This window comes from Meleagris gallopavo, chromosome 1, assembly GCF_905368555.1.
Source record: "Meleagris gallopavo chromosome 1, MGAL_WU_HG_1.1, whole genome shotgun sequence".
NCBI lineage: Eukaryota > Metazoa > Chordata > Aves > Galliformes > Phasianidae > Meleagris > Meleagris gallopavo.
Window position 1 is genome coordinate 60960376 of NC_139404.1, and position 19712 is coordinate 60980087.

At 51.1% G+C, this 19712-nt stretch overlaps 2 protein-coding genes across 2 annotated transcripts; both read right to left on the minus strand.

Moving 5' to 3' along the window:
* Positions 1-343: 343 nt before the first annotated feature.
* TMEM121B (transmembrane protein 121B) lies at positions 344-4851 on the minus strand. Its single transcript, XM_085230386.1, has one exon. The coding sequence runs from the start codon at positions 4849-4851 to the stop codon at positions 3310-3312; it is 1542 nt and encodes a 513-aa protein (XP_085086512.1). The 3' UTR covers positions 344-3309.
* Positions 4852-9911: 5060 nt separating this feature from the next.
* HDHD5 (haloacid dehalogenase like hydrolase domain containing 5) lies at positions 9912-18205 on the minus strand. Its single transcript, XM_085230431.1, has 8 exons — positions 18032-18205; positions 17704-17904; positions 17471-17583; positions 16022-16115; positions 15555-15588; positions 14969-15143; positions 14475-14663; positions 9912-13861 (listed from the first exon to the last, which is right to left on the minus strand). The coding sequence occupies exons 1-8, from the start codon at positions 18125-18127 to the stop codon at positions 13516-13518; spliced, it is 1248 nt and encodes a 415-aa protein (XP_085086557.1). The 5' UTR covers positions 18128-18205; the 3' UTR covers positions 9912-13515.
* Positions 18206-19712: the final 1507 nt, after the last annotated feature.

A 19712-nucleotide genomic window follows, 5' to 3' on the forward strand; every position in this document is an offset into this window, starting at 1 on the left:
TAAATGATATGGTTTTTTTTTCCCCATGAGCTCTTTTCAAGTGGTATACACTTCTGTGAATCATTTAAGTAGGAAGCTCAGAAGTATCATCTGGATTTTTTTATGTCTTCATTATTCCCTTTTCAAGTAGTCCCCTTGGTGTTGCAGCTTTTAGAATTCACTTTCACTTACAAGAAGTTTGTTTGAGGGGAAAAATCCAGACACTTTTAGCAACCAAACATGAAGAGAGCAAGTAACACTAATGCATCTGTTGGTCCCTGAACACAAAACTGAAGAGCTCAGCAAGACTCAAAGGAGGACAGAATCAGTCACAAGTTTCTAATTTTATTTTAACAATCTTGCTTTTTAAAAAATACAGCTTTTGATTAATGCCAGGGGGATGCCAAGTGTCCACTGGCCGCAGGCCTCATCTCTCACTTCCTTTTCCCATCCTGGGAATAGTCTTTTTTTTGTGAGGAGAGCAACAGAATGCTAAATAGCTGAGCTCTGCTACAAGCCTTGTAACAGGACCCCAAGGGGTGTATATTTTCATATGGCACAACTTGATATTGCAAATCCAGGTTATTGACCTGGACCAGTAATTAATGTTGGGCACAAGATAGTAGGCCTGCAAGGTGTGTTGGGTGAGGTATTGCTTGCTCTTGGACAGCACTACTGTCCCTTTCTTCTGCGGATAGATGTGTTGTGCAGCAGAAGGGTCTAAGTGGACGTGAGAGCTCAATTAACAAAGAGAAGGGAGTTTAAAAGGTGGGGCAGGCTTATGAATGAGACACTGCAGAGTTTTAATTGCTTCTCTGTAAGTAATTGGAGGGTAGCACTGCCCTCCAGTAGATAGTTACATGCGGGCTTCTGTACAGTCAACTGTTACAGAAGCTTCACACATCCCAAACAGCACATTTTCTAATACCCTATAAATAATGGGGCTACAAAGAACCACTTTTTCTACAGAGGAATTTGATGCAACAGCATCATCATTTTGTGGTGTCATCTGCCCCAGGTATTTACTGCATAAGGGGACAAATTTGAACTGTAATTTCAATGTAGTCAGGTTTGAATATGCCATGGCTACTTAAGTTTCCAATACGCCATTTTCTCACTAATGTCTTAGATGGAAAAAGGCACTCACTATTGAAAGAGCAGCTGTGAGGGGGTACTGAATAAGTAAGATGCTTTAGTAGTAATTCTGCTGTGATTCTTCCAGTGTCTCAGCTATCCTTATGCCTGCATGTATTAGGGATGTGTTACTCACTTTGGTGCTATCATGAACCACACCACAGGAGCAGCAAAACAGAGCTGGGGATGAATAGCTTTTTCTTCCTTCACTGTATTTTTGGCACATACTATTCTCATTTGACTGAAGCGTGGAGATGCAAGTGTCTTCTCATTCTCCCTAAACAGTGCTGCAGCTCTTTCTGAGTTTTAACTGTCCGTATAATGCTGGAAAAGGCAGGTGCAAGGAAACCAGCATCTGCATAGCCCCAACAGACCTGCGACTGCACCCCTTTGGCCAGGACGATAGCATCCCCTAGACACAGCTCACATCACATAGGAAAAGTTCACAGTACTTAGTTTTACAATCACGGTCACTCACAGCACCAAGATTGTCCAGACAAAAAGGAATTACTGACGAGAAGGCCACTGGCCAAAATTCACACAAGTGCCCACCTGAAGTCTCAGGTTAAAAATAAAGCACTGGTGGGAAAGTTAAGCCGAGTCTGTGCTGGCTCTGTTTGGCAGGGGGAGAGCAGCAGGTCTACACTCTCAGCTCAGAGCAGAGCAACGCTGTCACCCCGTTGTTCCTGAGCCCTGGAGATTTGTTGGCCACCTGAGGGCATGTGGTTCTGCCGGGGGGGAACTGGAAGTTGGCACTGCTGTAAACATGTCTGCTGGAGCGAGCCCTGCTGCGTGAAGGGCTGGAGCCCTGGAAGAGGTGGGTGTGGGCAGGACTGGGCCGTGCCTCCATCCTGCTGCTGGCTCTGCAGAGGAGGCGATGGGCTCTTTTGCCCGTTGCCGTCAGGACAGCTTGAAAAATGGCTCTGGACAGGAAGCCAATGACAGCAGCCTTGGCCAGGGAGCGAAAAAGAGGCCTGTGGGAGGCTAAGGCCTTCTTCCAAACATGGCCTCTGTGCTCCTGCTTCAGTGCAGCCAGTTCGGGGAGCAGTGGAGCCAGGCTGAAGAGCAGGCCACAACCCAACCCACGCATGCATGGAGCTTAAAACCACAGATAACTGTTTCTATGAGACAATAAGTACAACTAACTGCTCCCTCACCACCCTGAACCACACACACCTGCAGGGCAGGGTGCTGGAGTGCCCTGCTCTGTCCTCAGGCAGCACAGGCCACAGGCAGCACCCAGCCCCGCACCACCATTTGGGAGCTGCCCTGCTGCTCCCCCAAACAGATGTGGGAAGAGGTCGGGGGGACCTTTCCAGTCCTCCCACCCTACACGAAGGGAGTCCCTATGCTGCATAAAGGAAAACCAACACTGATCCCACAAACATGCATATTCACAGAGAAATGAGCGCCCCAGCAAGCGGGCGCTGCTGTCAGAAGCCAGCAGGAGGCTGCCTAAACCCTGTTCTCACCAGAAGTCAGTGTCTCGGTGGGAGCAATCCCCCCGACCATGTCCATTTTGGATTCACTTGTTTCTTTAGTGTGTGAAGTCAGCGTAAGATGCCAAAGGTTGAAGCACAGAGGTAGACATTTACAGCTCGGAGGAAGTGGCTTCAAGACTTGAAATGAGCAGATGGCTGACGTGCTTCTAGGTGTTCCCCAGCTGCTCCTCCCCAGTCTCCCCAGCTCTGCTGGGTCATGGGGGTGGCTTTGCAGGACTGGTGGAACCCAAGAGTGCTTGTTCTTGTTCTGCACGCACCAAGAAGGCACATCTCTGCTGCTCGGGCCCCTCTCGCATCTCATCGCTGGTCAACAGTTGTTCCTGAAGGACTGGGGAGCGTCTGGTCCCTGTTGGTTGGGAGGAAGAAAAGAAAACCAAACCTTTATGGTCACAAAGCAACACAATGTCGTGGCGGGGAGTTAGAGGAGAAAGGGTGGGATCCTCCAGGCAGTGCGGAGAGGCAAAAGCACTGAAGAGGACCCGTGGTGACGGGCAGATGTGTTTTCCAGGGGTGAAACATCGGCCATGGATTCCTGCAGGTAGTGGGGTTCACGTCAAGCTTCCGCTGACGGAATTGTCTATAGGACAGGGAGGGCAGCAGGAGTCCAGCAGGGTGTCCATGTCCCTTCCCACGCTTGGCCACAGCAGAGGGAACCTGAGCAGAAACACAGAGAGACTGGCAGGGCTCAGCAGGCTCAGCCCTGAGCGGTGACGGCCAGTGCATTGACGTAACCATGGGGGCCCACATCGACGTCGGACAGCCCGTGGCCCAGTGGGGCGGCGGTGGGAGGCCCGGCAGCAGAGCCATACTTGGAGGGCGGCAGGGTGGCGGTGGGGTGCAGGAGGCAGCAGGTCTCCAGGGCCTCCAGGCCACGGCAGGCCAGGAAGAAGAGGTTCTTCAGCATGAAGAGGGAGAGCGGCTGCTGGTAGCGCAGGAGCAGTAGGCAGCGGAGTGCCAGCAGCGGCGCGTCCAGCAGCCCGGCGGGCAGCAGCAGGTGGAGGGCGAGGCGTGCGGCTCCGGGCGGGCGAGCGGCGCTGAGCTCGTAGAGCCAGAGCACCGGCGAGGCCAAGCAGAGGAAGTAGACGGCGATGAGGAGGTAGCGCAGCGGGGCGGGCAGCGGCGCGGGGCGGCTGGGCTGCAGCACCAGCTCGAGCAGGGAGAAGCTGTCGAGGAGGTCGAGGCAGGTGGCGAGGAAGGCGGCTGCGGCGCGGTGCTGCGGTGGAGGCTGCGGGGGCAGGAGCAGCTGCCCGGAGCCCTCGGCGCCGATGGCCCGCAGCAGGCAGTAGAGCAGCGGGGCGGAGAGCGCCAGGGTGATGCGGAAGCCGGTGGTGCCCAGCGGCAGGCGCAGCTCGATCAGCTCCAGGATAGAGGTGCCCAGGATGAGCGCCGCCTTGGGCGTGAAGGCGATGGAGTAGATGAGCCAGGCCAGGTGCGCGTAGGCGAAGTCGCCGCCGCGGGGGGGTCCGCCGGCTCCGCGTCCCCCGGCCCCGCGCCCGCCGGGGGGGCCGTGCAGCAGCAACGGGTGCGGCGGCGGCGGCCCGGGGGGCGGCGGGGGCCGCTCGCGGCGGCGCGCCCGGCTGTTGCGGCAGAAGAAGATGCCCCAGCCGGCCGCCAGCACCAGGTCGGTGGCGATCCAGCTGCACCAGTACAGGTCGGTGACGGCGATCAGGTAGAGGTCCAGCAGCGCGCCCTGCCCCAGCAGCAGCACCAGGGACAGCGCCTGGAAGCCCCAGCGCCGCCCGCCCGCCGCCCCGCCGGGCCCCAGCAGCAGCCCCCCGGCCGCCGCCCCGCCGCCCGCCGCCCCGCCGCCCGCCGCCGCCGCCCCGTACAGCTCCGCAGCCGTCATCCCGCGGCCCGGGCTCCCTCCGCCGCCGCCGCCGCCGCCGCCGCTGCTGCTGCTGCTGCTGCTGCTGCTGCTGGGGAGCGGCGAGGCGGCGGCGGGCGGCGGGGCGGCGGGCGGCGGCACCAGCGGCTTGCTGATGCTGATGCTGTCCTCTTCCTCCTCCTCCTCCTCTTCCTCCTCGGGGCTGCTGCGGGGGCTGCGGGGGCGGCGGGCCCGCGCCGAGCCCGAGCTCGACCCCGAGCCCCGCCTGCTGCCGCCGCTGCTGGAGCTCCCCGGGAAGAGCGGCTGCCGGTCGGCGGCGTGCGGCGGCGGCGGTGGCGGCGGCGGCGGCGGCGGCTGGAAGGAACCCGAGGAGGAGGAGACCGAGCGCTGGTTGGAGGCAGCGCGGTGCATGGTCCTCCCCGGCCCCCGAGCCGGCGCGCCGGGCCCGACGGCCGCGCCGCGGCCCCCGATCCGCCCCCGGCCCGCCCCCGCTCCCCGCGCCGCCGCACCGGCACCGACAGCGGCACCGAGAAAGAGCCCGAGAGGCGGCGGGGCGCGGCGAGGGGGCCGGGGGCGGCGCCGAACTGCAGCGCAGCGGCGGTGGGTGGGCTGGGGGTGGGCGAGCTGAGAGCGGCTGTGCGCCGGGGGGGCAGGAGGGGACGGGGGAGGAACCCCTCCAGCTGTTCCCGTAGCTCGGGAACGGAGCCTCGGGAGGGTCGTCGCCCGCCCACCCGTATGGCACAGCTCCGGCACCGGACCCAGAAAAGCAGAGGGGCTTCGATGGCGCTGATCTCCCCCAGCCTCTCGGGCTGATCGAGTGGAAGGCCGCAGCCCGGGCACAGTCTGAAGCCTAGCGCTGACCTGTGGCTCATCCTGGAGCTATTTGCTTTCACTTTGTTGTAGGTTAAATGCACAGCCAAGTAAGTGGCTTATGCGACGCAGATTTCCTGATCTCAGCTATGCTAGGTAGTGAGGGCTCTGCCCAACCTACCTTGCTGACACAGTTACTTCACGTTGGACATCTGGAAAAATTTCTTCACTATTCAGAAATAGTGATACTGCATTGGAAAGGGCTGCCCAGGGAGGTGGTGGAGTTACTGTCCCTGGAGGTGCTGAAGATTGAACCGTGTGGATGTGGCACAGAGGTACAGTGGTCAGTGGGCACGGTAGGGATGGGCCAGCAGTTGGACTGGATGATCTTAGAGGTCTTTTCCAACCTTAACAATTCTGTTATTCTATTCATGTTGATGTGAATAGCCCTCAGGTTCCAACTGAAAGCACTCAGAATGAACGTGGCTGGCTGGAGCTGCTGTGGCACCACCGCACATGGCACGCTGCATTCCCAAGTAACCAAGTGCTCTGTGTTCCCAGCCCCTTGCTCCCTTGCACCTTCTTAGAATGATCCCGAATAGCTTGACTCTTATGGGTATATGCTCCTCTACACATAGGGCTCAGTACTGAGGAAATACAGGAGGGACAGAACTCCAAGCCCTAAGGTGTCTGGAAGCGTTGCAGGCCTAGGGAGTAGAGTGTGGAGGTGGTGCAGCCCTCAGGCCTTCCCCAAGGTCTCCCACGCTGTTTGCTGTCCTGCAGCTGGGATGGGGACCCATGTTTCCTGCTTCTCTCACACCGTTTCCCGTGCTCGTGTGCCCGTGCCAAGATCCGTCCTTGCGTCTACACTACTTGTGTGCACTGCATTCCTCTAACTCACCTTGTCATGGTGCATAGGGTGAGATGAGATCACACATGCATGCACTCACATGCTGTTTAAGAGCCCTTTTCTCTCTAATTTTTACTAGCATTTCTGCTAACCAACAAAACCCCTCCCTTTTAAGAAGGTCAGTGACTGCAGATCATATGGAACACAAATGTTCAAAGTGTTGGAGGACAAGAGGAATCATCCCAGCATAGCGCAGGTACAGCACCTGTGCTGTAAATAGGCCAGGGCGCAGCCTTTGGCCAGGCAGAACAGCCCAGGGCTGCCCTTCCCCATGTGCCATCCCCGTCACACTTCAGTGCCTTGGTGGCAGTGCCACCTCCATAGTGACACAGGACACGCTTTTCCATCTGCAGTGCTGGGTGCAGCCCCACCACAGCTGGCACAGGAAACCTGCTTGCTTCTGAGTGACAGAACAGCACGGTGCTGCTCAGAGCTGAGCAGTCTGAGGTCTTTTGAGACACAAGAAGACAACAGAAAGCAGAGAGACGCTTCTTTTTCCTCTGCCAGATACGCTCCCATGGTGCTGCTCTCAGCCCTTCAAGAAATGCAGATTTGCCTGGAGATGAAAGCATCATGTCCTGAGAGCACAGCTGACAAGCCACGTTTCTTGGCAGAACGGTAACTGCTGTGCAGTGGGGTCCCTGGGCTTTGGGAAGGATGAGTGATCTCTTTACAGCCCCACACAGTTAGGCTGCCCATATGGGGAAACTGGCTGGGTGATGGGCGAGCTCAGCCTGGGCCAGCGGGATGGGAGGCAGCTGGGTGCTAAGTGGGCTCACCTGGGTTAGTGTGGGTGAAGGGGTTTGTGCCTCATCCTCCCAGGGGGTGTGGGTCTGCTGGGCCTGGAGCTGTGTGAACAGGGCTGGAGGAGCCTTATGTTCCTCTGGAGACCAAGGGGATCCCTGCTCAACTGGAAAGGTTCCTGCATCCAAGGTAGGTAGGTGGGGAGACCTGCAATGAGTAGGGGTGGGTGCAACTGGGCACATGGACTCCAGTGGAGCAAGTGACACTAAACAAATGGGTGAGAATAAGAAAGGAGCTTTTTTATGTGGAATGAACAAGAAATGCTGCCTGTATCTTAAAATGGGAGTGAAGGGGAAAATATCTTCTACTTGAGAAAGCACTGAAGAGCCTTTTGTAGCACACTCTGGGATGAGATATGACAAGCTGATGTTTCTTGTGTGATCTAGTTCCTTAATGTAATTGTGCAGCTCTTGCAAGCGTTAGTACTTAACCATTACTGTTAAAACATTAAAAACCCACGCTATAAATAGCTTCCACTCTTCAGCATCTCCAAAGCTGTGTTTTTGGCTTCTTTATACATTTATGTAAATACATAGGTATATGTGGTGTGTGTGTATTTGAAGGTAAGCAGCAGACAACACGATTCTGTGAAATAGTTGTCGAGAATATAAGAAACGCTCCTGTTTCTAGTTTATAGAAGTAGTGTGCCCTCAGAAATAACCCTGCTGGGGGAAAGATGAGAATTTCTTGAGGGCAGAACACAAGAGTAAACAAAATAAGGACTCAAATGCATGGGAGGAGGAAGATGCTGGGGGGAAAGGGACAAATATATGCCTGTGAGAAAGACCAGAAGCTAAAACCCTAATCATACCCTGCAGTAAGCTGTCAGAAACTGGCAGCAGTGGGAGGGAAAGAGGCAAAGCTGATTTCAGTGAGTTTGAGCATAATCTGCTGTAACCATGCTTAAAATGCCTTTTGTGTGGGAAAGGAAGGTTCTGGGATTCTCTAATGCAGGCTTTATACTGCACTTATTCAATCTATTTGGATGTTCAGGATTGCAGTTAGAGGTAAGCACAGAGCAGGTTCACCTGGCCAGCACCAATATTTAATGACTTGTCAGCCCCAAATGCTGAGTCTTTGTGACAAAACTGCTGCTCCAGTATTATGATATGAGGGATACAGATATTCTTCAAAAAGTATAAAGATATAGCCACTTATTACTTTTAATTGTTTCAGTTCAAAGAGCATTTGTTACCAGTATAAAATGTAAAGACTTTTTTTTTTTTTCTGCCTTACCATGGTTAAGGGCTTGGGAAGTGAAGGTTGCTCTTAGTATTCTGTGCTTAATTAGTCTTTTCTAGCATACATTGTGTATTGAAACTGACCTTGAGGAACAAGTGAAAGATTTTAGAGATTGAACTGCCTAGTTTACTGCAGTGAACAAGAAAGGACTTTAGAAAGAAGGTTAAGTCACCTGTCTTCCTGGTGTGGGATTTTAAAACGTTGCAGGCTGGATCCAAAAAAGTCTTTAAGTTGTTTGTATGACTGCATAAGTTGTCCATGTGGGCTGTTATTTTTTTTTTTTTTTTTTACAATGGAAGCTAGTTAGATTCAGTAGATGGAGGGTGTGGGCATGCCAAGGTCTGTGAGCAGGTGATGGTACACCTTGTGTCTGCAGCCTTGCAGTGGCAGGTGTTCCCCACAGCATCTACCTGGGAGAAAACTCCTCCAATTTGAGCTGTGCTGTCAGTCCCTCCTGTTTAAATTGTTCCTTCTTCAGTGTTTTCATGATGCCAATGCCTAACCATGCTCCTTATGTCAGTTAAGGGCTTCCTGCTCAAGCTGTCTCCTTCAAGGACACCTTTGCTCTGGGCCACCCCTTTGTTTTAACAACAGTGATTACAAGCATTCATTTAGGTTATTTGGGATCTGATCTCTGTCTAATTAAACCTTGGTCTGCCCTACCTTTGGCGAGTGCTCCAACTACCTGAATACTGGATAAACTAAGGGGGTTGGTCCTATTTTTATTTATTTGAAATCTAGGCCATAGGTCATTTCTCTAGGATGTAGGGTACAACTCAATTCCTTTCTCTGATGAGAACGGGAATCCTTCTCCTATACATTCAAAACTGCTTAGAACAATTAGTTCCTTTTAGTATCAAGAAGTTGGTTGGATTGTGAGTTGCGCACATCCTGTGGTCAACGTGCTTCCTGTGAACTTTGTAGACACAGGATTTTGGGTGGAATATTGTATAGAAACAATGCGAGTGAACTATTGCACAATGGCAGCTTCTAAACCACTCAAGCAGATAGCTTTCACCTAGTAGGATCTTTTGTTTTCCATGTGCTGCAAAACTGCAGAAGCTCTAGCTCTCCTTCTGTATTGGTCTCTTTAACACCACTTGCTTTCTTCAAAAGGTAGAAGGGCACGGCTGCTACCTTGTCCTTGTCAAACAGGGTAAGTTTCTTAGATGATCACAAAGGGTTTAACGTAGCGTCAAGAAAGCTTCTAATGGTAAAGATGGCTTTCATAACACCTCAGGCTTCTTCTGCAATAGCAGATTAAGTTGGTGATATCCAGTTTGTTGTTTCCCCACCCAGTAGAAGCAGTCATTACAAATGGTCGGTTAGGTCAGATCACAACTAAATGCCTGCTCTGAAAGCACCTTTATACATGTGACATCCTAAAATTGATTGCAAAGTATCAGTACATAATTTGGTGATATTCCCCCTCCTCCCTTTCCCACTTTACGGAGTGGGAGTAGTCAAAGTTACCGTTCATAGTCTCATCTGAATATGGCAAACACAGAGCTTACAGGGAATTACAGTTTGGTCCAATTAGAAGAACTGCTGGAGAGGTATCTTGGAGGGTAGTTCCCTCAAGACAATCTGAGATTGATTTGATGAGCGCAACAAAAGACAGCATTTAGTCCTGATAATCTTCTAGGGTGAAGGTATGAAAGAGGCCAGGACAATACTCACAAAACATACATACAGCATGCTAAAATTTATTTCAAAGAAAACCTCTTTTATTATTTTTAAATGTGCTAATTCAAAGGAGCAGCTCTGGATCTGGGTTAAACTTGATTTGAATGCTAAAACAAACACATCTTGTGATTTTTCTGTACCATATATAATCACCCCAAAACAGCGTACATGACATAATTTCAAACATTAACCCATTTATGGTGTGGGGGAGGGAAGGGTAGAAAGACACACTAGGATTAACAGTAGTGTTATATGATTCCCTGAATGCCAGGCTAGTGGTTGCATTTATTCTGTGGAATAACAGAATTGTCCTCTCTGACCACCATGTTATTGCATGACATAAAAGCTCTCTGCTTCACACCCAAAATTACATCAGTCCCTCCTTCAGTTCCCCCCTGCTGTTCTCAGTTGCCTGAACTCCCCATGTGCTTCCTTTAGACTTGCCTAAAACCTCCCCATCTGTGGAAAATGGAGCTGTTAGGATCAGGTCTTCACTGTTTGTTGCGTAAGGTAGTGTACCATATGAATATTAAGGGATCAGAAGAACAAGTGAAATCCCCTGTCCTTACTTGGTCCAATAATTTGCACAGAAGTATGCTTACCCCAAATTAGAGAAACGTGGCATCTGAAATGCAATACATGAGATACAGGAAAGGATATGTTCCAGCTACTCTTGAAGCTTGTTTCAGGAAACTGCAATTCCGAGGAGAAAGGATTTCACTGAATTCTAGCAATAACAGATGTCCGTGGATGAGCTGCCGATAAGCAAGGAGCCTGCTATGAGATTTTTCTAGACTTCTCCCCTCTGCTCAGTTTCAAATCTCAAGTGAAGCATTTCTTGAATTCCTTATCGCTGAAGTTCCTCCTACGCACTTTGAAGACTCCCAGAGCACTGTTTTAACACTAACACGGTTCAAAAAAAAATCTGGAGCTAAAAGCTAATTTGGAATCCAAAGCTGATTCCCATCAGTCAGTTCTCCATCACTGCTATTCTAAAGATGGAGACGCCTGCTCACTCTCTGTGCAAATGCAAACCTGTTCCTTTGCTGGACAGGGCCTCAATTCTGTCCTCTTGATACCTATTTTGCTTCTGGCTGAGACATGCCATGTATGTTGGTATGAAATTAAAAACTGCCTGTGATTTCTCAAAATTCCTGTGCGTGTTCTTTCTACAACTGGCATGAGAAGCACAGCCAGCATACCAGGTTCCATCTGAGATAGCTGTTTCAGTAATGCTACACCCCTCAGGGAACACTGGTTCAGCAGCACCTGGTCTTAACAAATAACAGGAACGAGCTCTACTAAAGGCTACAGCACATGCACACAGTCAGACATTAGTGTTTCTGTGGAGAAGTACCTACCTACCAACTAGAGGATACGGTCAGGAGTTATTAACAGCAACCAGCTCTCTGAGGTCTATACAAGTATTGCAATGAAAGGGAGCGTTCCTCTTCCTGTACCTGTGGAAAGTATGGCTGAGGGACACTGGAGTTAGTTAATGAATGGGTCTTGGGCCTCTAGTATTAGGCCTTGCACACTGGATCCATAGCATGCTTGTAACTCTGGAGATGCTCTGAAAGCTTAAAAAAAACCTTCCTCATGTTTTATGCCAAGTCCTTTCCTGTATTTATCTTTCTGGGAACTGTAGATGAGCCCTTGTTTTGTGCAAGTAGATGAAATGGACTTCTGCTTTTTGTTTTTATCCTTCCAGTGAAAGGCAAAGGATTCAAATCAAAGACAGTGTTCCACGCATTACAGCTACTCTTAGAAGCAGCCAAATTATTCTTGTCCTGATAAAACAAAGGAAAAGAATCCTAGCTAGTACTAAGAAAGGAAGAGGCTCCTTCCTGTTACCGATTTCACAACAGGTAAATTCACCCAGAGAAGTATTTTTTCTTGCTCCTATTCAGAAAACAAAGCTTGGAGAAAAAAGCCATCTTTGCTCGGGTCTTTGACTGCATACCCAAACCCATTTAGTCACAGAAACCAACAAAACAAGAATCTACTCTGCAGTTTGACCTTCCTAGGAAGGTATATCAAGCTGCTGATGCAGAATGTAAGTGCATGCGGATGCTGAGACTTTAATTAAGAACAACACTTGCTCATACCATATATATGAAGCTGCCTGCTAAATCAGGAAGGAGTGAAGTGTGGGTAGAGCAGACCTTTTTCTGTGGTGGAGGCTGGGTATAACCAGGATCACCAACTCTGTTGTGCTGGTTCCAAATGATTTCCATTGCAAATGCAAACTGACTTACGTTTCTAAAATCACAGTGCTCCTCTGGAATTACGACACCCCTTGCTAATTCAATCTTTCACATGGAGTTCCCCAAACAGTGATTGCTCAACTTCTTTGGATTGTCTAAGGAGAGACAGGATTTGATCCAGATATCCCAAGCTAGGAAAACAGGCAGTAGAACGTGCGTGTCAGTAGGGATATAGAAATGTTCCCTTCTCAGACAGAAAAGTCCCATATGCTAGTTCATGTTAAGGAAGCTCTATTTGCAAGCTACAGGAAGAGGAGGGAGTGGGGATCAGACCATATGAGGTATTCCTGAGTTGCAAACCAAACGTGGAAAGTGGAAAAAAGAAGTGAAGGACAGATGCACTTCTACTCTCAGAGATGAAGACTTGGAATCTGGGGCTAAGGCTTGAAAATCTTGGCTCTCAGTCACTACAGGCAAAGCAAGAAAAAGGCTGGGCTGTTACTTGTGTTGGCTGGCCCTTGCTCTCAGTGCCCCTTGTTTGGAAGCTGTGTCAGCTGGAGCAGGGCAATGACCCTTGCATCAGCTGGGGTCAGGGTGAGTGCCACGACACCTTCCTGCTGTAACACCGAGTTCTGACTAAAGACACCTCTGGAAATGCAGTGATTTCTCCTGCTACCGAGAACAGGCTGATGGCTCCCTAGGCAGGATGCAAAAAGGCAGAAGTGTTCACAGAATGTTAAAGACGGGGGAGGGAATGATGACTTCCCATGAGGCCCTGCAGCAAGTTGTTCTGGCTACTGCTGCTTCCTTTGAGGGGCCCTGGCCCTTCAATGCTGCTGGAGAGCTGCAAAATGGGACTTTGTTTCAGGCTGACAGCAATGCAGTGGCAAATCCCCAAGCAAGCAGAATTTGTTAAAGTCCATAGGCACTTATAAAGAACAAGGAGAATGGTAAGACTTGAAGCCTTCCCTTGGCAGAGGGCCACCACAACACAGTTCCTGGTGTGCTCTTGTTGCATACTAGACCAATAGTACAGAGTATGAATGCTACGCTGGCTGATGGTAGCTCCTTGCAGAGGGAAGAGCTTCATCCTCAAAAATTGTTTGCTTGCTTGATATTGTACACAAAGGGTAGGAAAGAAAGGACTCTGGTGGCTGAACAAAACTGAGATTGCTGGGATAAACTTTTCCCTTATGTTCCGTTTCTATGATGGCTCAAATTGTGATCACAGAAATTTAAGTTCACAATTAAAAGCCCGCTGGCAGGACTGTGGAAAATTATTAGTAAAAGTAAGGGTTTTTTAGTGCTGAAATGGGGAGACCTCCTGAGTGTTGGCTACATTAGATCAACCCAGGTCTCTCTCCATTCTTCCCCTCTGCCTTGACAGCAGTTCTTTAGGCACACCTGTCTTTAACCCTAACTCCAGTTTTCCTTCTCAAAAGCAAGTTGCACAGCTTCATTCACATCCTGCACTACGTAAGATGCCTCCACGAGGCTGGGGTCAAAGCAGAAGTCCCGATGGCCGTGGAACACAGTCTCTGTGTTGCACTCTTCTAGCTTCCTGGAAACATCTGCATTGTGGCGGTAGACCCCAGTGCAGACCAGAATCGACTCACAGCTCTCCACTGCAAGGCGGTCCTCAGTTTGGGAACTGGCTGCCTCTGGGATCCTCTTCACCCCAGCCTCGACTTGGTTCTGTTGAGCTGACTTGAGGTAGTTGTTGTAGAGGTTTGCCCCATAGACATCAGACATAGGATTGTCCCTGGATAAAGTCACAGTATGAAACAGAAATGAAAAACCAACCCAAACATCTATTTCTAGTTCTTGCAGTCTGAGATTTAGGGAGCACCAAGGGAGGAAATAGTTCAAGACGTTTGCTATCATCAAGGAAATCCCCTCAGATTAGGCCAGTGACTCCACTTACTGGTGCATCTAGCATGCACTGATGGCCACGTGCTTCACAAGTATCTATTTTGAAAGGGAAACCGATATGTCCAAAGCACTCACAGCAGTTTCAGCCATTACCGACATTTATTCCCTACAACTCCAAAATGTTTGGCTTACTTGGGCTAATGGTGCTACATCTCTTTCTTTAAGCCAGCCATGCTATGTGCATTCTACATCCCACAGTAACAGCTTTGCTGGGCTGACAGTGGCCTTTAAATTACTGTAAACATAGGGTGCAAAATGCTAACATCCTCTACTCTAGGATATGAGGCTGCATAGATGCCATGGGGATTTTGGTATTCAATTTAGAAATCTCCATTTAAAAACAAAAAACCACCAAAACAACAATGAAAAGAAAAAAGCCCAAACCCTACACTTACAGCATTATGCACGTTCCTAAGCAAGCAGAAAAATATATACTCTCATACCCAATTGCATACAGGCGTCGGATGGGAGCCTTCCAGCCATGTTTCTCGGCCTGTTCTTTTATCAGGTATTCGGCATAGCGGTAGGTGACTGTGCTGGGTTTGCCAATCAAGGCCTCATATTTCAGCTCCCGACCTGTCACCTTCTTGTAGATGTTCTCCAAGCAGAGAAGGAAAGTGCCGTGGCCAAACCTGCTCCAGAAAGGAGGCCATCAGTATCCTCAGCCTCACTTGTGTGGCAAACGCTATTCAGTAAGGGGTTCCTGGTACTGCCTGCTTTGACACGGTGTATCTACCCACAGACTCCTACACAGGCAGTTAACTATCTCGCTCTGCCTTCTTAAAATTTAGTCTTGGTTTCTCATGCAGTTTTCATGTTTCTGCTGCTAATTATGCCACAGTTAAGACTCTAACACTAAAAAATGTATTGTGTCAGGAAAGATCATCTGCAGGAGTGCTGTATGAATTATACTAAAATTAATACAAGTGCTTTTTACCTCGGCATCTTGGCTTCAGCCATCCATAGGAGATCCATGTTGCAGGCGAGGACAGGCAGATGGGGGTATGGTATACCTTCTGGGTCTGCCCCAGGGTTCCCATTGCTCAAGAGCACATCAATAATAAGTTGCAGGCTTGTCTCCCACCTCACTGGCTCACCAAACAAAACCACCCCTGGAAGATTTGAAGAGATGCTTGGAAACTTACGGTGCCCACATATAGGACCTGATGCCAAAAGCCACCCGTGACCAAAAGTGCCCCCTATTCCATATTGGAATGCCCTGGCTAATACAACTACCTACAGAACAAAGCTGGTATCAGAGCTCCAGTCTGAGTAACGCTGTACCAAATTCACCACTGCTTCCAGATGCCGAAGCACAGTGTGCAGAAAAGCTGACTTTGCTTTTATCAGCTTGTGCTTCGTGTTACATGAAGACAGTATAGCTGCCTCCTGGCTGTACTCTCTGCATAAGCTGCCTGGGGATACTGATGAGCTGACAGCACATCATTAGCTCCCATCCCAGCTGGCTTGCATTACTGCTATTTCTGCTTGCTGTTCTTACATAAACAAAGGCTGCTGCTTACCTTCTATAGTGGGGAAGCCTGTGGTTGGAGGAGGCTGCCAAAAAAAATAAAAAAGCTAGGTTAGCAATGCAAAGTCTAATGTCATTTCCAAAAGAAAACTAGAAATGTAATCCCATAAAGAACTGGGACAAGGCCACCTTGAATCCTGAGAAAGATTTCGCATGCTTCCCCATCCCAGCCCGGATTTCACAGATCTTGTTTTCCCAGCTCTTGGCCCCAGAGATACAACCAACCCATTTACTGTGGTCACTGCAAGGACAATCAGTGCAACACTGGCATGGCAAAGCAGAGAGAAAAGTTGCTGCCCTTCCAGCAGGAGCCAACAGTGGAAGAGCACAGAATGCTGATGCTCAATGCCAACACTGGCTCGCACTAAAGACGGCCACTAGCCAGGTGCTGCTCCACCTCATGCTGTTTGCTGTAAGCAACACCTTGCCACCCCTTCAACCCATGTGTCAGGAAATTACCAACTCCTTTGGCCTCCGGCTCTGATCCACCATGTCTAACAGGGGATACGCCTTCCGCAGCGCCTCTATGGTGACTACATGCTTGAACCCCAGGCTATTTCAATTCATCAAGGAAAGACATGAAGACTCTTTCTTGTTTGGTTTTGTTTTCTGAAGTCATCAGTAAGGGCATCTATAGGATTAGGAAATACAGGTCCTAGCAGCAGAGCTGTTACATATACATGGCAATGCATAACATTTTGACTTTCAGTCAAACTGTAAGTTAAGCTTCAACCTAAAGGTAGCTCTTAAGTTTACAAAAAAAAAAAACAAACAAAAAAAACAAAAAAACAGGTTGGGGTTATTTCCTTTGTGATCAGGAACCTTTGGAAGTAGGCAAAGAGCAGAGGTGAGTCCAGGACAGATATGCTTCAGGAGCCCTTAAAGGCCCAGGTGTTTGTACCAGGCCAGCCTGGGTCAGGCTTCTTGACTAGGAGCAGGCCCAGAAAAGCTCTGGTCAGCTTAGCTACTGAAAAGAAAATGGAGCATGCTGTTAAAACACGCAAGGGAAGTTTGAGCTGCATTCACCTGCAAAATGCCTTGCCATTAGCTCACCTTTGTTTGCCTTGAGGAAACATGCACCAACTGCAGCCAAAGGTTAAGCACAAGGTGTGACCACGTGCACACACACTTGCAGAAGGGCAGAGTCTGTTGTACTGTCTGTTCTCTTTCTCAGTCTTGTCCTCCATTGGACCCATTAAGCTAACTCCAAGAAGCTGTTGAAGGCCTCAGAGAAAGAACCACAATACAAATCCACCCCTTCAGAGAAGCTAAGTGAGCAGCAGCAAGTTTGGACAAGGTTCTCTTTCCTGCCATTGGAGGTGACATAGCTTCAAACGCCCAGGGAATGAGGCAATGCAAATGAGGAGGAGATGCCCACAGCACTTAGTGATGAAGCTGATGTGCTGAAGTGGTGAGCACATGCTGCAGGTAGACCTTAAGCTCCTTGCAGATATGGGCTGTGTCAGACCTGCCATGCCCTCAGCAAATCAATGTGCATTTGGGATTGTCTCTGTATCATGATGCTCCTGCTCTAATGATATTTCAGCTGCTTCAAGTGCTCTGAGATTTAAGGAGAAAACCTTAGCTGTGGGATTGCTCAGAGTGACACATTTTGCCATGAAAGCATTGCAAAGAGCAAAATTTTATCTCAAAAGTGAAAGAAGCCCAAAGTCTCTGGTGTGTGCTGCCAGCAGGAGGAGCAACGCAGCTCAGGAGAGAGGGAATCTGCATGAGAAGCGAAAACACTGCCCTAGGTAAGATGTTGACTGAGGTCAACAGCAAGCGCCTAAATGTGAGCCTGTCCTTAGGACGACAGCAGTGGTCGTCGTTTCCTTGCACTTCTACCAGCTGGCCGAGCATTTAACAAGGATGAGCGGAGTGCCATTGGTTGAGCACAGCAAAGGATACTTGCGGGCATTCTCCTCCACCGGCCCCTGCCCAGCCACCAGCACGCACTTGGGGTGGAAGTGGCTGAAGAGCCGCAGCGGGCTGTGGGACAGGATCACCTGCTCCGGAGACACCTGCGGGGAGAGCAGAGGCTGTCGGCGGCAGTGCAAACCGTCTCCGTGCCGCCACCCAGGGCCCTGCCCGGACTTCGTCTCTCCGCAGGGCCGACCCCGACCCGCAGGACCCCAGCTCACCTGCAGCCCCAGCGCCTGGGACAGCTCTCGGGCCTTGGCCGCCCGCAGGCAGTTGCCGGCGTTGGTCAGGAAGACGACGGGCACCCTCAGCCGCCCGCCCGCGTCCGACAGCCTCCGGAAAGCCTCTCGGGCGGCGGGCACCACCTGGCTGCCCCGCACCAGCACCCCGTCGATGTCGAAGAGGAAGCCGAAAGCCGGCGGCTGCAAAGCGAGCGGAGGGCACGGTCAACCGGCGCGCCGCCATTTGCTCGCCCCGTCCCCCACCCCGCACCGCGGCTCCCGGCGCCCTTCCTAGGACGCGCCGCCTGCCCGGGCCCCCGCCGCTCACCCGGCCCCCGGCGCAGCTCCGGCGGGCGGGCGGCCCCGGCGGCCCCGCGGCGCGCAGAGCCCCTCGCCCGGCCCGCAGGCAGCCGCGCAGCGCCATGCCGCGCCGCTCCGCCCGGCTCGGCTCGCGGCGGGGCACGCCGGGGCGCGTAGTTCCCGGACTACAGCTCCCAGCGGGCGCGGGGATGGCGGGCGGGGCGGGCCGAGGGGCAGCGGTGCCCTCCGTGCTGCTGGGGGGAGGGATCTCGGCGCTGGGGTCTGCTGAGATCTGAGAGGAGCCGAAGGTGCCCTTCGTGGCCGTGGAGATGAAACAGTGCTGTTTTGCTTTCTGGAGAGGGTTAAGATCTCCTGACTCTTGCCGTAGGGCAGTTTTAGTGTGTATGACTTTAAGCATCAATTACACAGAGTGGGATTGTGTTTGTTTTCATTGCCGTGCATGCCAATATTCATTCATTTTGACTCACTTTCACACCCGGAGCCTTTTCTGCAGAGCTGTTAAGGTGCTGGCAGCACGGGGTTGTACACTTGTATGGACGGTTACACCTCCCTGAAGTGCCTTTGCCTGAACTGAATTGCCTGCTGCTTCTTCTACATCATTTCCACAACCTGCCTGTGTCATTCTGATTTCTCATTATAGAATTTAGAATCACAGAATCATCTGTTGGAAAGGGACCCTTAAAGGCCATCTGGTCCAACCTCCCTGCAAATGAAAGGGACACCCGCAGGTAGATCAGGTTGCTCAGTGCCCCGTCCAGCCAGACATTGGGTATCTGCAGGGATGGGGCATCCACCACCTCTCTGGGTAACCTCTTCCGGTGCCTCTCAACCCTTACTGTAAAAAGCTCCTGTATACTCACTCTAAATCTCTCCTCCTTTATTTTGAAACCATTTCCCCTTGTCATATCATAGCAGACCCTATTGAGCAAGTCTGTTCCCTTCTTTCTTCCAGTCCCCCTTTAGATACTGAAAGTATGCTTCCAGGTCTCCCCAGAACCTCTTCTCCTGGACAGCCCCAGCTGCCAGGGCACATTGCTGGCCATGAGGTGCCCACTCCCAGATTCTTTTTGGCAGGGCTGTGCTCCATCCTTGCATCCCCCAGCCTGTACTGCTAGTGGGGTTTGCCACAACACAGATACAGACCTTGCACTTGGACTTATTGAACCTGAGGAGGTTTTCCTAGGCCCACTGCTCAAGCCTGTCTGAGTCCCTCTGGATGGCATCCCATCTCTGAAGCGTGTTGACTGCACCACAGAGTTTGGTGTCATCCATGAACACGCTGAGGGTGCACTCAATACCACTGTCGATGTAATTCACGAAGGTATTAAAGCACTAGTCTCAGTACTGACCCCTGAGGGACACCACTCATCACTGATCTCCATTCAGACATCGAGCCATTGACCACCGCTCCCCGTGCACGATCCCGCTCCCGGTCCCTCGAACGACCGGAGCAGGGCCGCGCAGAGCCGCCAGGGGTCGCCGCTGCTCCACGCCGGGGCAAGAAGGGGAAACAGGAGCGAGCCCTGGAGGTCGGCTGCAACGGAAAGCTGCTCTCTTTCACCCTCTGGGTGTGAGCTGTTGTCCACACTACTGCAGTTTAGGTTGCGTGCTCTTTTTTTTCCTGCGGATCAGCAGGAAATGCCGTTCACACGGTGGGAGTAAGGCTGCCACCCCCCCGACACGCAGCA

Bases quoted from the DNA above. Each gene is read 5' to 3' on its own strand.
- TMEM121B (XM_085230386.1), bottom strand. From the start codon at position 4,851: ATGCACCGCGCTGCCTCCAACCAGCGCTCGGTCTCCTCCTCCTCGGGT.
- HDHD5 (XM_085230431.1), bottom strand. From the start codon at position 18,127: ATGGCGCTGCGCGGCTGCCTGCGGGCCGGGCGAGGGGCTCTGCGCGCC. The intron at 17,584-17,703 runs GTGAGCTGGGGT...CTCTCCCCGCAG, and splicing joins CCCAGGCGCTGGGGCTGCAG to GTGTCTCCGGAGCAGGTGAT. The intron at 15,589-16,021 runs GTAATTTCCTGA...TTTTTTTGGCAG, and splicing joins GCCGGAGGCCAAAGGAGTTG to CCTCCTCCAACCACAGGCTT.